The 15706-nt window shown below is 41.3% G+C and overlaps 1 protein-coding gene across 1 annotated transcript in view; it reads left to right on the forward strand.

Moving 5' to 3' along the window:
* Window positions 1-114: 114 nt before the first annotated feature.
* Window positions 115-15706, forward strand: part of ORC1 (origin recognition complex subunit 1) — a 32211-nt gene continuing 16619 nt past the window's right edge. Inside the window, exons 1-6 of the mRNA XM_032416806.1 lie at window positions 115-229; window positions 3731-3830; window positions 6001-6100; window positions 6732-6859; window positions 8962-9140; window positions 10512-10830. Of these exons, the coding sequence (XP_032272697.1) occupies window positions 6006-6100; window positions 6732-6859; window positions 8962-9140; window positions 10512-10830 (721 nt within the window). The 5' untranslated portion in view covers window positions 115-229; window positions 3731-3830; window positions 6001-6005. The remainder of the gene's footprint in view (window positions 230-3730; window positions 3831-6000; window positions 6101-6731; window positions 6860-8961; window positions 9141-10511; window positions 10831-15706) is intronic.

Here is a 15706-nt window from a genome sequence, read left to right on the forward strand (position 1 = left end):
GGGCTGAAGGGCTGGCTGGTGACGGAACGTGGGGACAGCCTGGGGGCGGAGCCACGACGTTTGGCGCGAAAATTTCTTTTCTCCACCTTCTTTCCTAGCTAGGCGCCCGCTTTGGCTCCGGCGTGCGGCCAGTGCCTGTAAGAGGAGTCCAGCTGGGACAGGTTAGAGTTGCTGCGGCTCCACGAACTCTTGGAGCTGAGACGGTGGGAACAGAGGGCTTCGGCGCCCGGTGAGTGTGGCATTCCGGGGCTGGAGGGGGATCTGGGCCGGGGAGACTGGAGAAGTTCTCTGTGGACTCAGTCATTGATTCATTCAGCAGATTATTTACAAAGCGCCTGTTAAGTACCACTGTTCTAAGCCCATTAGGAGCATTTTTCTTTTCCACATCCCGATTTGTAAAAGGCTTCCCGCTCCGCCAGGGACTGAGAGTTTGCAGTTGGGGAAACCGGAAGCCAACAGCAGAGAAGCGTGAGCCTTCTTGCCCTCAGCGCCCTGAGAGTCTCATTAATGATCTTAACCATCCCTCCTATTTGCTTTGCCCTTGGGAAGCTTTTCCATCTTTTCCTTCTTTGAGGCGTCGTGAACCAAGCACCACAGGGAAGGCAGAACAGCAGAAGTTATTACCCCATTTTACGGATGTAACAATTGAGCCCAGAGAGCCTTGTCTAGGTCGCTTTTTGTGAATAAGAGGCCTGGCTCCCACTCAAGCTTCCCGCCCCAGGTGAGCTGCTCTTAATTGCGGGACTCTCATCCACCTTCTTTCTAGGAGCGAAGTCTAATGGCATGTCTTCTACTTCCTTTAGTCTAACCCCAAAGTAGAAGCGCCTTCTGATTTTCATAGTTGGAAAAAGCACTGGACTTAGAAGCATGAGATGTGAAATTCTTATCCTGGGCTACGAAACTGCGATGATTAGATATGTCAGTTTTCGATTTTAGTAGTCTGTAAAAATGGTACCCTCTTCCCTGCTCTTATTGGGTACTTGTGAATGCCAGCGGAGGGTTCGGATGTGAGAGCACGGTTTACCAAGTCTTTCTGCAACAGTTTTTAACGAGACAAAGGGCAATATGTGGATGTTAAAAGGTTTATGAATTCCCTAAATTAAGTGCGAAATTTTGTGTGAATTGTATGCGAGTTTCCCAACATTCCTCAAATTTTTTTTTTAAAGATCCACTGTCTCTTACAAATAAATGCAAGGGATTAAGTGAGTGAGGAAGTGAATTTGCCATTTTGCATTTTCTCAATCCAAGAATAGTGCGTGGCATACAGTGGGTGATTAATATATATTGGTTGAATAAAAGGAAGATTCTATTATTATATCCATTTTGTGGGTAAGGAAATTGAGGTCCATTTGATTTCTCAGTCAGTGGCTGGGAAGCCTGGCTTACTGTAGTAAGCTCACCAGAAGCAAGTTCTCTCAGGCATATATTAACATTATCCGCTTTCACACAGGTGTTGTAAGGTTTAGAGTCATTGGAATCCCGGCTGCTCAGGGTTCGAATTAAGGCTGTACCATCTTGTGTAACATTGGGACAAGTTAATCATTTTGAAGTGCTAATAGCACTTACCTTTCATTTAGCAAATATTTATTATTGAGACGTGTTGTGCACTTAGTATGTACTAGCATTGTACTAGGATTATTTTGAGGATTAAATGAGATAAATGTATAGAGTTTTGGCTCCACCTTCTGTCGTATTGACTCAATACATACCTGCTATCATTTTTACCGCAACTCCCTTATATTTTCCTTGGGTGTAGCACCCTGCACTGGGTGGTGTGTATGTTCCAGAGTTCTGGTATCTGCAACAATCGAGAGCCTGTGGTGGTTATCTCCTAGAAGCCAAAGCCTTTGCTCCACCAAGTCAGGCCTGCCTTTCCACCCCATTCATCGTCCCTCTTGGGTAATCTCTCTGCTAATGGTGGGTGAGATGAAATGCTGGGTCGAAGGTAAGAAAGTGGGGTAACAGTACAAAGAGGCTTGACATCCTTATGCTGCCTCTGTGGAAGGATTCTTGATTAATTTTTTGAACTTTTCATTGAAAAATAACTATACCGACAAGTGCACTTACCATAAATGTACAGGTCAAGGAATTTTCTTAAAGAGAACATAACTGTGTAACCAGCTTCCAGATCAAGAAACTTGACCAGCATCCCAGAAACATGTCCCTTCCCCACTGTGTTCTCTTTCAGTCACTTAGGTTACCTTCTGTTCTGACTTATAACACCATGGGTTACTTTTAACCTATTTTTAAGCTTTATATGAATGAAATCAATATAGTATGATTTCTTTTGGTGTCTGATTTCTTTCACTCACTGTTATTTTTTGAGATTTTCACCATATGTGCAGTTGTAGTTGGTTTCATTTCATTGCTGTATAGTGCTGCTATGAACATTTTGGTTCATGTCTTTTGATGGTATGTATGTTTTTATGTTGGGTGTATTGTGTTGGAATTGCTGAGTCATAGGATGTGCAGCTTTAGTAGATACAGCCCATTTTTCAAAGTGGTTTTACCAATTTACATGCCTTCCAGCAGTGTATGAGGGTTCTAGTTGTTCTATGTCTTTACCACACTTGATACTGTCCTAATGATTTTTTTTTTTAAGATTTTTATTCATTTGACAGAAAGAGAGAGCACAAGCAGGGGGAGGGGCAGAAGGAGAGGGAGAAGCAAGCAGGCTCCCGGCTGAGCCCAGCGATCCCAGGACCCTGGGATCATGAGCTGAGCCGAAGGCAGATGCTTAACCGACTGAGCCACCCAGGCGCCCCTGTCCTAATGACTTTTAAAACCAGTTTGTTTTTCATTCATTCATTCACCTATTTTATGCCAAGTCCTAACCTAAGCTGTGGGAATGCGGTTATGAACAAGATAGATAAGGTCCCAAGATCCATGCTTTTTGGAAGTTAACATTCTAATGTAGGAAGTACAATAAATAAGAAAGTAATATAATGCTTATTGCTTTGATCATAGGGTGGTATAATGGAATATGACCCTGAGGGACAGTATAAGGTGGTGGGAGGGTAAATTTCCATTGGGTATCAGTGAAGGCCTATCTGAGAAAGTTTTATTGGGGCTGAGACCCGAGCCATCCCTGAAAAGATATGCAAGAAGAGAGAACAGGGTGTATTAAGTCTGAGGGCACCAACAACCTTGGTCTGGAGGTTTGGAAAACCAGGCCTGGAGCAGAGTGATAGACCAGAGTGAGGCAGGTTTTATGTCCCAGCCCAGATAGTCTTGCAATATCCCTGCTTGCTCAGCCTAGGGTAAATCACTCACCCTTGTGCATATGTGTCCATGTACTGGTCTCATTGAACACAGCTCATGATCTCCTAGAAAGGGAATGTTAAATTTTATCTTGGGTTGGTTTTTGAAGGAGGATGCCTGCTTTAGTAAGATTAAATAACTTCTGGATTTAAAAGATTTGAGAGCATGGATTTTTTTTTTCCCCTCTTAGGTATACATGAGTACCTTGTAAGTATGGCGGTAGTCCTTCTGTTTGCCAGTTTGGGGTTTGAAAAAATGAAATTATTGTTTCAGTATAGTCAACTATCATAGTCAAAGTGACAAATCAGGCCATTTGTCCTACAATTAGATTATTCAGGAATTGTAGACAGTTTTCTGGGAGATAACCAATTTGCTACAAAGCACTCTAAGTGATATTCCAGTTCTTTTTAAAATGGCAGTTTAGTGAGTAATTGACTTGCATCTTTTGTTCTCTCTGTTCTCTCGGTAGCCTATTTTGCTTGATTACATTGTGGAAAGGTGAAAAATTGCAAGTTTACTTCTGACAGTACCGTGTTAGATCATCCATTAAAAGGAATATCTATTGTAAGGTAAGTTAGTGTTATGTATTTCCTCGAACACTTACTGAGATTCAAACACTTTTACTAAGTTTTACCAAAAGCTTATTGGATATAACGAATCCAAATTCATTTTTTACTGGAGCACAAATCTTTTATTTGTTTTGACTCATGAGTCTTTGCTCTTTGTTCATTTCTGTGATGTACTTAATTAAAATTAGATTGATTTTAATACTACCATGTTGTGAATTATATAGTACTCTTAATGTTCTTTAAAGCATTCAGGCATCATTTCTAAGCTGTGTATTTACTAATGACTTAGTATCTTTTTCTTTTTGCTAGTTTCCTCAAAGTGTGCTAAAAAATACCTTTTTTAAAAGCAGAAAATCTTATAGGTCAGAATGTTCCCAAGTAGAGAATAGGACATAATGCTACTGAACTTCAGGAAACAAGCTTGTTTAATCAGGATGTCAATATGCTAGTAAAATTCTGTTGTTTTCAACACAGACTGAAATTATTGGTCCGTCTATCAGTAATCCAGAGTAATTCTGTCAGACGGATTAAAGAAAAAATTCTTTAACCCTGATTTTGTCAAATTTTAGCTCCATAAAAACAGCATTTAATTTAGAGGAAAGATTTATTATCTTAATACTTAAACTTAAGATAATAAATTGGCATTATTTTTTTTTTTTTAATTTTATTTATTTATTTGATAGAGAGAGGCACAGCGAGAGAGGGAACACAAGCAGGGGGAGTGGGAGAGGGAGAAGCAGGCCTCACGCCGAGCAGGGAGCCCGATGTGGGGCTCGATCCCAGGACCCTGGGATCATGACCTGAGCTGAAGGCAGATGCTTAACGACTGAGCCACCCAGGTGCCCCTAAATTGGCATTATTAAGACGAATAGATTGTAGTTTTCAAGTTGTAAAGAGGCTTGTCAGATATGCTTGGATTTTTCATTCACATTTCTGTTTTTGTCAGTAAAAGTGTCTCTTTTTTTCCCCATGTACTTTAATACAAGCATTTCTTTTCAGCTACTCATAATTATTGATAGCTGGGGCCTGTCAGCTGCAAAGGAAAATACCCCTTTCAACTGCCAGAGTGGTTTTGTTTTTGTCTTTAATGTAAGCGTAATGATACACTTGATAAAACCCATTGCTGTTCCCTTAAATGCCTCTTGCATGTTTTTTCCTCTATCCCTTGGAATCCCTCACTTAATTTTATCTTATCAGGGGTGCCTGGGTGGCTAAGTCGGTTAAGCATCTGCCTTCGGCCCAGGTCATGATCGCAGGGTCCTGGGATTGAGCCCCACATCGGGCTCCTTACTCAGTGGGGAATCTGCTTTTCCCTCTCCCTCTGCCTGCCTTTCCCCCTGCTTGTGCTCTCTGTCTCTGTCAAATAAATAAAATCTTTTTAAAAAATAAAAAAATAAACTTTATCTTATCAATAGCTACTTACTATTCAATATTCAGTTCAGAAAGCCCCTGTAGGAGGCCTTTGCTACCTGAACAGCCACAAGATCTGGTCCTCTAACTTGCAGTAGTCTCTCTGGCTCCATCTCTTGGCTCTTCACACTATTAGTTGTCCTTTAGTGCATTGATATTTTATCCCTATCTCGATTACAAGTGTTATGAAGATATTTACAGGGGCACCTGGGTGAATCAGTCGTTAAGTGTCTGCCTTCAGCTCAGGTCATGATCCTGGGGTCCTGGGATCCAGCCCCGCCTCGGGCTCCCTGCTCGGCGGGAAGCCTGCTTCTCCCTCTCCCACTCCCCCTGCTTGTGTTCCCTCTCTCACTGTGTCTCTCTCTGTGTCAAATAAATAAATAAAATCTTAAAAAAAAAAAAAATACAATCATGTATCACTATCTTTTAGTTTCAAGTTGTTAGATGTTTAATACTAACATGTTTAATACTAACCTAGCTGCCTTGCAGCTAGTAGGTACTTAAAAATTTAGTTTCTTTTCCTACATATTGACCCTGCATAAGAAGAGGTAAGGCAGAGTACAAGGTATATGCAGATGATACTAAATTGTCTATGTTCAATCTTAATAAAGCTTGACTTTCCTCAAAGAAAATGTTTTCTAAAATCTGTGGGAATGTAGCAGGGGCAAAAGAGAAGGCTGAACTCATTGAAGGCAGGACTGTGTGCTAGAATCCATCAGAGCATTGTCATGTTAACTCAGAGTTAGTGACTTTTACACAGGAGCCATGGCGTACTACCCCACAAGGCTGAAGACCAGACAAATTTATTCGTGGGTTGGCAAGCCGTTGTTGGATCAAAAACTGCGCTACCACACCTACAAGTGAGTGATGGACTCTGTTGGTTGTCCTGGAAATAATAGCTTCTCCACACTAAATTGTTAATAACTTGTATCCAGCCTGTTCTAGTTACTACAGATTGAGAATTGAGGGACAATAAATATGAATGGATTATAAGGAGGGGTTTTATTTGAATCAGGATGATAGCATAAATATAGCAGTGATAGAGTAAGACATGTCAAGTTAATAGAATTTCGTATGTATGATGGTGCTGTATTTATTTAAAATGGTTTCTTTGTATTTCTGCATGATAACAGGGTAGAATTCGCCGTTGTTCCTATGTCCTCTCAGCCCTAGAGGTCTCTGAAAATTTTGATACTTTTATTGGGCAGCTTTCATGCTTTGGGAAGCCTTTGTTCTTGTCAATAACCGAGAGAGATTAGGGTTCATTTTAAGGCCTCTGGATTAACCATTCACACTAAAACCATTCATTCAACCCATTTCATTTCTTCTTGCATATGACTTTATGGGTGAATTGGTTTCCTAGTAGGAGACTTGGTCATCAAAGAGAAATTATTTAGATTTTCCAGTTGGAAAGCACTTTCATTTGCCCAGAGGGTTTGAAGACCTTGGCCCACCCTAAGTGATTTCCTAACATGTTTCTCTCCTTCCTAGAGAAATGAATGTCAAAATGGAAGGTGGTCTGACTGAGATTCACATCCAAGTTGGACAGTTTGTGTTGATTGAAGGGGATGATGATGAAAATCCATATGTTGCTAAGTTGGTTCAACTATTTGAAGATGGTAAGTTTGGGGCTGGAATGAAAACCATTCCTTATCATGAACAATTGGGAGCTGCAAGATTTCTGATTGCTGATTTCTCTGTTCAAAGCATCATATAGGGTGTGAGCCCTAGCTTCTGATGTGGGGTCATTTAAGCACTGGCTGAACCCTCTTAGACCTAGTAAACTTCTTTACTCATTAGAGCAGTATTGGGTAAAAATGGCATTGGGGGGTTCAAGAATTTAGCTTTGCCATTATTTTTAGGAGTGGGTTAAAATGGTCATTAAGGCAGGATTTTTGGAATGGACAAAGGATGAATTCAAGAAGAAGGGGGAAGAAAAAAATAGGTGATTTGCACTATCATACAGACTTATCTTAATTTTAGCATGAGGAAGTTGGGGGGGAAATAGGCGATTTGCACTATAATACAGACTTGTCTTTTTTTTTTTTTTTTTAAGATTTTATTTATTTATTTAACAGAGAGAGACACAGCGAGAGAGGGAACACAAGCAGGGGGAGTAGGAGAGGGAGAAGCAGGCTTCCCCACAGAGGAGGGAGCCCTATGCGGGGCTCGATCCCAGGACCCTGGGATCATGACCTGAGCCGAAGGCAGATGCTTAACGACTGAGCCACCCAGGCGCCCCTTGCCTTTTTTTTTTCTTTTAATATTTTATTTATTTGAGAGTGAGTGAGTGGGGAGGGAGGGTCAGTGGGCAAAGGAGAAGCAGACTGCTGAGCAGGGCCCCTACAGGGGGGCTCGATTCCAGGACCCTAGGATCATGACTTGAGCCGAAGGCAGACGCTTAACTGACTGAGCCACCCAGGCGCCCCCAGACTTGTCTTTTAATTTTAACATGAGGAAGTTAGTGATGGATTTTGCAAGTATAACTTTTTTACAAGGGAGGAGGTAAGCTGGATTGGGAAGGTGTATCAGTTGATGTTCAGTCAGGAACACAAAAACACTTTAGGTGTTTTACCCATGGGGACCTGTGCATAGTGTTGAAAAGGCTGGAAGAACAACAGGTGGTATTTCCCAGAGATCAGTAAGTACAGAAAGCCATTACTGCCTCTAATGCTGGAGGAACAAAAGGGAAGGTAGAGCCTGCATGTCTGCATTCACAGTCCTCAACTGATTTTCTGAGCTCTTAACCCTTTGCAAAGCAGAGAAGAGTGCAGGAAGGTGGGAAAGGGACAGAGTTCTACAAGGAGGATTAAGAAGAAAGATAACAATGGAAACTACACAAAACTATGTCTTCCAAAAGCTAGGAGGGGAATGATGTGGCAGTTACACCTGCGGCAGTTTGTATACCTAAAAGAAGGAACTGATAGGGTGAGTGGATGAAGATGTTTTACATTCCAGAGATAGGAAGGATATTTGACAAGTAGGGAGGAAAACCTCATCAAAGGAACAGCCACCAGGGGGAGCACATAAGCACTGAGGGCTTTGTATTTGAGGTATGGGCCTTTGTGTACAGATTTTGGAGTCTGTGTGGTGCTCCATTGGATGGCTTCAGTCTTTCTCTGAAGAGAGCCGGGGAAGGGAAGAGGTGGTGATGATGTTGGCACTAATGAGTGTATGTCCTTTCACTTGGACCTAATGCTGGTACGGAGTGATGTTAATGGTATATTGTAAAGATAAAGCTAAAAATTGCAAGCGTATGTTTGTCAGAAGTCACTTCAGTGGCTGATGATCTAATTTTTGCCAGGATTTTGTTTTGCTGCTTTTTGGTGGCTTCTTTATAATCACTAATTTACAAGATGTGTTCAGTGCCTGTGATTAGAATTTCTCCTCTCAAATGCCTTTTGTAATTTCTTTGATGACTGATAGCCTCACTAGGAAGTGGAGCAAAGTGAGAAGGACATGGGTGCTGGGTGGCGTCAGATTGCTGCTGGTTGGTCCTGTGACCTTTGACAAATTTTGTAAGGTCCCTGTAACTTGATTACTTTGCCTGTAAAATGGAGATAGCCATAGTACCTACCTTATAGGGTTAATGTGAGGATTTAAAAATAATATGTTAATCAAGTATTATCAAGTGCTTAGCACAGTGTCTGGCACATACGAAGTGCTTAACAAAATGATCTTGCATTTTCTTACACCTCCTTTTTTCACCTGTCCCTCCTAGATTCTGAACCTCATTCTAAGAAACGTGCTCGAGTACAGTGGTTTATCCGATTCTGTGAAGTTCCTGTCAGTAAACGGCATTTGCTGGGCCGGAAGCCTGCTGCACAGGAGATATTCTGGTATGATTACCCTTCCTGTAACAGCAACATTAGTGCTGAGACCATCATTGACCATGTGCAGGTAAGTGATGCCTTGATACTCGGGTTCTATTTTGAAGGTTATTTCTGGCTGCCTCCTAAACTGCTGACCTCAAAAACATTACTGGCTCTAATTTACCCCACGGAAATGAATTTTTTCCTGTTTGTCATCTTTTCTGCTTGCTGCCTACTTCATCTCAACAAATATTTATCAAGAGCACTTACCATGTGTTAGGAGCCTCCTGGAGGAAGTGACATTTAGGTTGTGACCCGAGGGATGAGCAGGAATTAGCAAATGAATCTCAGCGGGAAATTAATTATATTTAGCTGTGATTGTGGCAGGCACAAAACATTGTGAGGCTGGATACACTTGCTTAAATGAGGACTTCACCTTGAGTAGATCAGTACGAAGAGTGTTAGTTGCTAAGGGCAAACTTGTATTATGGGATTTTGTGATAAATCAGGTTCCAATGAACTGTAGGATGAATGGAGACACTGGTTTGGAGACCAAGATACGGGTTATTTCTTGAGCTACTTCAGGCCCCCAAAATAGGGGATTATATAATGATATGAAGTGTGGTCCCAAGTGTGGTTTAACAGTAGGGCAGAGAGAGTTAGGTCTGGCATGACCAGTCAGATTTTTCCAGTTTATGAGCCCAGCATAACATATGCCTCAAAATAATTTGTCTCTGAGTTAAATGAGTGAAGGAGCAAAAGGCAGATATAGAGGTTGAAGGGTCAATTTAGAAAGCTAGAGAGGGAAGAGGGTATTCAGGCAGGAGCATGATAGGGGAGATGCGCAGGACTGTGACTAGCCAAGCTCAAAAAATGATGGAAGGCCATTTGGAAGAGTACTGAGCACTCAGGAAGTAAAGTGGGGCCAGATTTTAGAAGGCACCAAAAACCAGAGTAATAATCAGATCTTGCTGTAGCAAGCAGCCATTACAGACTTGAGCAGGGGAGCATGCTTAGAGAAGTTGTGGGGAAATTTGGTATGAGTGAATAGATTGGACTGGGAAAGAAAGCAACGTGGGGTATGGATATCATACCTCATAGCTAGGAGTCTGGAAATACGCCATGTCTGTGCCTCTTTAGTTTGGGAAGAGTGACATTCCAGGTAAGGATGCAGATGTAAATGCTTTTTTTTTTTTTTAAGATTTTATTTATTTATTTGAGAGAGAATGATAGAGAGAGAACACATGAGAGGGGATAGGGTCAGAGGGTGAAGCAGACTCCCTGCCGAGCAGGGAGCCCGATGCGGGACTCGATCCAGGGACTCCAGGATCATGACCTGAGCCGAAGGCAGTCGCTTAACCAACTGAGCCACCCAGGCGCCCCAGACGTAAATGCTTTTTAATCATAGCTCTCATGAAGCATCCCTTGGCTCATTTGGTTCTCACTTCTTCCTATTCAGGTAGTAGCTTTAGGCCCAGATGAAGTGATACCTATGGATCCGAAAAATGAGAAGACGCTCTTTGTGAAACTATCTTGGAATGAGAAGACATTCAGACCACTAGCCCCAGAACTCTTTGCAGAGTTTGATCAGCCACAAGAAGGCAGTCCTAGGTGCCAGAAGCCTGTGGGAGCCAAGACTAAGGGCCTAGGAAGCACTTCTTGGACCCCAGCAGAGCATGCGATCAAAAGGATTGAATCAAGGCACTCTACCTCCAAATCTCGCCGAACTCCTTCCCATCCTGTCACCCCAAAGGCAAAGAAGAGACTGGAGCTCAGTGGTATGTGTGAAATGGGTCACAGTGGGCAATATTGAGACTAAAGGAATATGATAAAATATTAACAGGTGCCATTGTATCGAGTTAGTACCCCAGCAGGCCAGGTACTGAGTGGACACATGTTGAAATACACATAACAGGGTGCCTGGGTGGCTCAGATGGTTAAGAGTCTGCCTTCAGCTCAGGTCATGATCCCAGGGTACTGGGATCGAGTCCCGCATCGGCTCCCTGCTCAGCGGGGAGCCTGCTTCTCCCTCTGCTTCTCTCTCTGTCTCTTATGAATAAATAAATAAAATCTTTAAAAAAAAAAAAAGAAAGAAAAAAAAGAAATACACGTAACATAAAATTTACCATTTTAGTCATTTTTAAGTGTACAATTAGGTGGCATTAAATACATTCACATTTTTGTACAGCCATCCCCATCATCTTCTGAAACGGAAACTCTGCAACCATTAGACCGTAACTTCCCATCTCTCCATCCCCCATCCCTGGGCAACCACCACCATTCCGTTTTCCTGAATTTGACTGCTCTGGATACCTCATTTAAGTGGAATGATTATAACATCATATTAGTTTCAGGTATACTACATAATAAGTTGTTGACATCTGTCACCATACATAGTTACAAATATTTTTTTCTTGAGGTGAGAACTTTTAGGATTTACTCTCTAACCAACTTTCAGATATTCAATAATAGTATTCTTAACTATAGTTGCCATTATAACTCCATGCACACTATATCGTCATGACTTATTTCGTAACTGGGAGTTAGTATATTTTGACTGCCTTCATCCACTTCACTGACCCCCTGACTGGAGATCACCTATCTGTTCTCTGTATCTATGAGCTTGTTTTTTGTTTGTTTGTTTGTTTTTTTATTTAGATTCTAGGGACGCCTGGGTGGCTCAGTTGGTTAAGCGTCTGCCTTCGGCTCAGGTCATGATCTCAGCATCCTGGGATCGAGTTTTGCATTGGGCTCCTTGCTCAGCGGGGAATCTGCTTCTCCCTCTGCCTGCCACACCCCCTGCTTGTGCCCTCTCTCTCACTGACAAATAAAATCTTTAAAATTTAGATTCCACATGTAAGTGAGATCATACAGTATTTGTCTTTCTCTGTCTGACTTATTTCATTTACACTTGGTGTAATGTCCTCAAGGTCCATCCATGTTGTGCAAATGGTAGGATTTTATTCCTTTTTTGGCTGAAAAATATTCCTCTGTGTGTGTGTGTGTGTGTGTGTGTGTGTGTGTGTATCTTTATCCATTCATTTTTTTTTTTTAAGATTTTATTTATTTATTTGACAGAGAGACAGCGAGAGCAGGAACACAAGCAGGGGGAGTGGGAGAGGGAGAAGCAGGCCTCCCGCTGAGCAGGGAGCCCGATGTGGGACTCGATCCCAGGATGCCGGGATCACGACCCGAGCCGAAGGCATCTGCCTAACGACTGAGCCACCCAGGCGCCCCTTTATCCATTCATTCTTTAATAAACACTTCAAGTTTCCATATTTTGGCTATTGTATATAATGCTGCATGCGGATGCACATATCTTTCAAATTAGTGTTTTCATTTTCCTCAGATAAATACACAAAAGTAGAATTGCTGGATTGTATAATACTTGTTTTTTTTTTTTTTTTTTTTAAGATTTATTTATTTATTTATTAGAGAGAGAGCATGAGATGGGGGAAGGGCAGAGGGAGAAGCAGACTCCCCGCCGAGCAAGGAGCCCGATGTGGGACTCGATCCCGGGACTCCAGGATCATGACCTGAGCCGAAGGCAGTCGCTTAACCAACTGAGCCACCCAGGCGCCCTAATACTTGTTTTTTTTTTTAAAGATTTTATTTATTTATTTGACAGAGAGAGAGATAGCGAGAGCAGGAACACAAGCAGGGGGAGTGGGAGAGGGAGAAGGAGACTTCCTGCCGAGCAGGGAGCCCGATGTGGGACTCGATCCCAGGACCCTGGGACCATGACCTGAGCCGAAGGCAGACGCTTAAGGACTGAGCCACTCAGGCGCCCCTATAATACTTGTTTTTAATTTTTTTGAGGAGCCTCCATACTGTTGTCCACAGTGGCTATACCAATTTACATTCCTACCAACAGTGCATGAGGTTTCCTTTTTTTCCATATCCTCACCAACACTTGTCTTTTTGGTAATAGCCATTCTGATAAGTATAAGTTGTTATTTTGTGGTGGTTTTGATTTGCATTTCCCTGATTATTAGTGACACTGAGCATCTTTTCATGTACCTGTTGACCATCTGTATGTCTTTGGGAAAATGTTTATTCAGATCTTTGGCCCATTTTTTAATCAGCTTGTTTGGTTTTTTGCTATCGAATTGTGTGAGTTCTTTATATATTTTGGATATTAACCCCTTATCAGATAAATGATTCTTAATATTTTCTCCCGCTCAGTAGGTTGGTTGCCTTTTCATTTTGTTGATGGTTTCCCCTGTTGTGCAGAAACTTTTTAGTTTGATATAGTCCTACTTGTTTATTTTTGCTTTTGTTGTGTTTGCTTTTGGTTTCAGATCCAAAAAATCATCTCCAAGACCAATGTCAAGGAACTTACTGCCTAGGTTTTCTTCTAGGAATTTTATGGTTTCAGGTGTTATATTCAAATCTTTAATCCATTTTGAGTTGATTCTGCATATGGTGTAAGACAGTTGGTCTGTTTCATTTTTTTGCATGTGGCTGTCCAGTTTTCCCAGCACCATTTATTGAAGAGACTGTCTTTTCCCTATTGTATATTCTTGGTTGCTTTTTTGTAAATTGACTGTGTAGGTGGGTTTATTTTAGGTCTCTATTCTGTTCCACTGATCTTTGTGTATGTTTTTTATGCCAGTACCATACTGTTTTGATTACTGTAGGTTTGTAATATAGTTTAAAATCAGGGAGTTTGATGCCTCCAGCATTGTTCTTTCTCAAGATTGCTTTGGCTATTCGAGGTAAAATTTCCTTTCTTTTTAAGGCTGAATAATAGTCCATAGTACATATATACCATATTTTGTTTATCTGTTCATCTGTCAGTAGACACTTGGGTTGCTTTCATCTTTTGGCTATTGTGACTATTAATGCTATGAACATGGGTGTACAAGTATCTGCTCAAGTCTCTGCTTTCATTTTGAGTATATACCCAGAAGTGGAATTGCTGGGTCATATGATAGTTGTAGTTTTAATTTTTCTAGGAACCACCATACTATTTTCCACAGCAGCTGCATCATTTTCCATTTTCATCAACAGTGCACAAGGGTTCCTATTTCCCCCCTCCTTCACCAACTCTTGTTGTGTCCTGTGTTTTTGATAGTAGCCATCCTAATGGATGTGAGGTGGTATGTCATTGTTGCATTATTGTTCCCTAATGACTAGTAATGTTGAGCCCTGTAACTTCGAAAGCTTTGCTACTAAGGTGACATTGCTTTTGGATCCTTAGTGGAAGAGATAAGAAATAAATATTTTAAAACTCTTAAATTCATACCGATACTTCTAATCTGTACCATAGGGTTCTTCCCCTCCTTCCTGTATTCCGTAGTTGTATCTCCCTTCTTCAAGAAGAGCCCTGGCTCCCAGGAGCTATCCTGATAGACACAAAGTAGTTTACCAATTGCTATCCCAGTACTACTACCAGTAGTTCACTTACCAACTAAAGTTCAGAATTTATTTGCAGGTCTCTATGCCTTTAGAATATATTCCACCGAGGGAGTAAATTTAATTTAATTGCTTTTTTTCCTTCTGATGGTTATATCATTGGTGATATGCAGTTAGGTTCTTTTATTTCTGTTTAATTTTAGGGCCTTTCCCATCTTTGGTTAATTTTTAAGCATGTGAAACATTAAAATAAGATTCAAAGCTATTTAAAACAAGCGTACTGGGGGCGCCTGGGTGGCTCAGACGGTTAAGCGTCTGCCTTCAGCTCAGGTCATGATCCCAGGGTCCTGGGATCGAGTCCCGCATTGGGCTCCTTGCTCAGCGGGGAGCCTGCTTCTCCCTCTGCCTGCCATGCTCCCCCTGCTTGTGCTCTCTCTCTGACAAATAAAATCTTAAAAAAAAAAAAAAGTGTACTTAGAGAAGCCCCATTCCTTTCTTTGCCTTTGTACCCCGTTTCTGTTCCATCTTTTGTAGGTAATCAGTTTTGTTTCTGGTTTATTTTTTCTGTGTTTTTTGCAAAAATGAGCAGATACATATGTATACACACACATACAGATGCACAAATATGCATATAATTTTATTTTTCTTATCCAATAGAGTAGCATACTGGATATATCATTTTCATCTTACTTTTTTCACTTGTAATGTATTTGAAGCCACTCCATGGCAGTTTGAGAGCTCATCCTCATCCTATTATATGTAATTAGTCCTTCTGAATTCTTGGTGTATGTGCCAAGTTCGTTGGGTATAAGTTATCTGTGTTCTTGATAGCTCCTTAGTATAATGGGTATTTAGGAGCTGAATATAAACATGTAAAACATTGGGAAATACCAAAAGATTACTAAAGAAATAATTGGCAACATCACCATTTAGAAATAAATGGCAGTATTTTTTTTTTTTTTTAAAGATTTTATTTATTTATGTATTAGAGAGCGAGAGAGAGAGAGAAACAGCATGAGAGGGGAGAAGGTCAGAGGGAGAAGCAGGCTCGCCGCTGACCTGGGAGCCCGATGTGGGACTCGATCCCAGGACTCCAGGATCACGACCTGAGCCGAAGGCAGTCACTTAACCAACTGAGCCACCCAGGCGCCCTGGCAGTATTTTTTGACTGTTGATTTTACAGGACCTTGAGAGTTAGGGTAAGAAATCTGGACTTGACACAGTTATGTAACTAGAGGAGAGAGGTTATGATGAAAATGTTTTGGATTAATTGTTTTTAACAGAAAGGGGAAAATG

Source organism: Phoca vitulina, unplaced genomic scaffold (genome assembly GCF_004348235.1).
Source record: "Phoca vitulina isolate PV1807 unplaced genomic scaffold, GSC_HSeal_1.0 scaffold2, whole genome shotgun sequence".
NCBI lineage: Eukaryota > Metazoa > Chordata > Mammalia > Carnivora > Phocidae > Phoca > Phoca vitulina.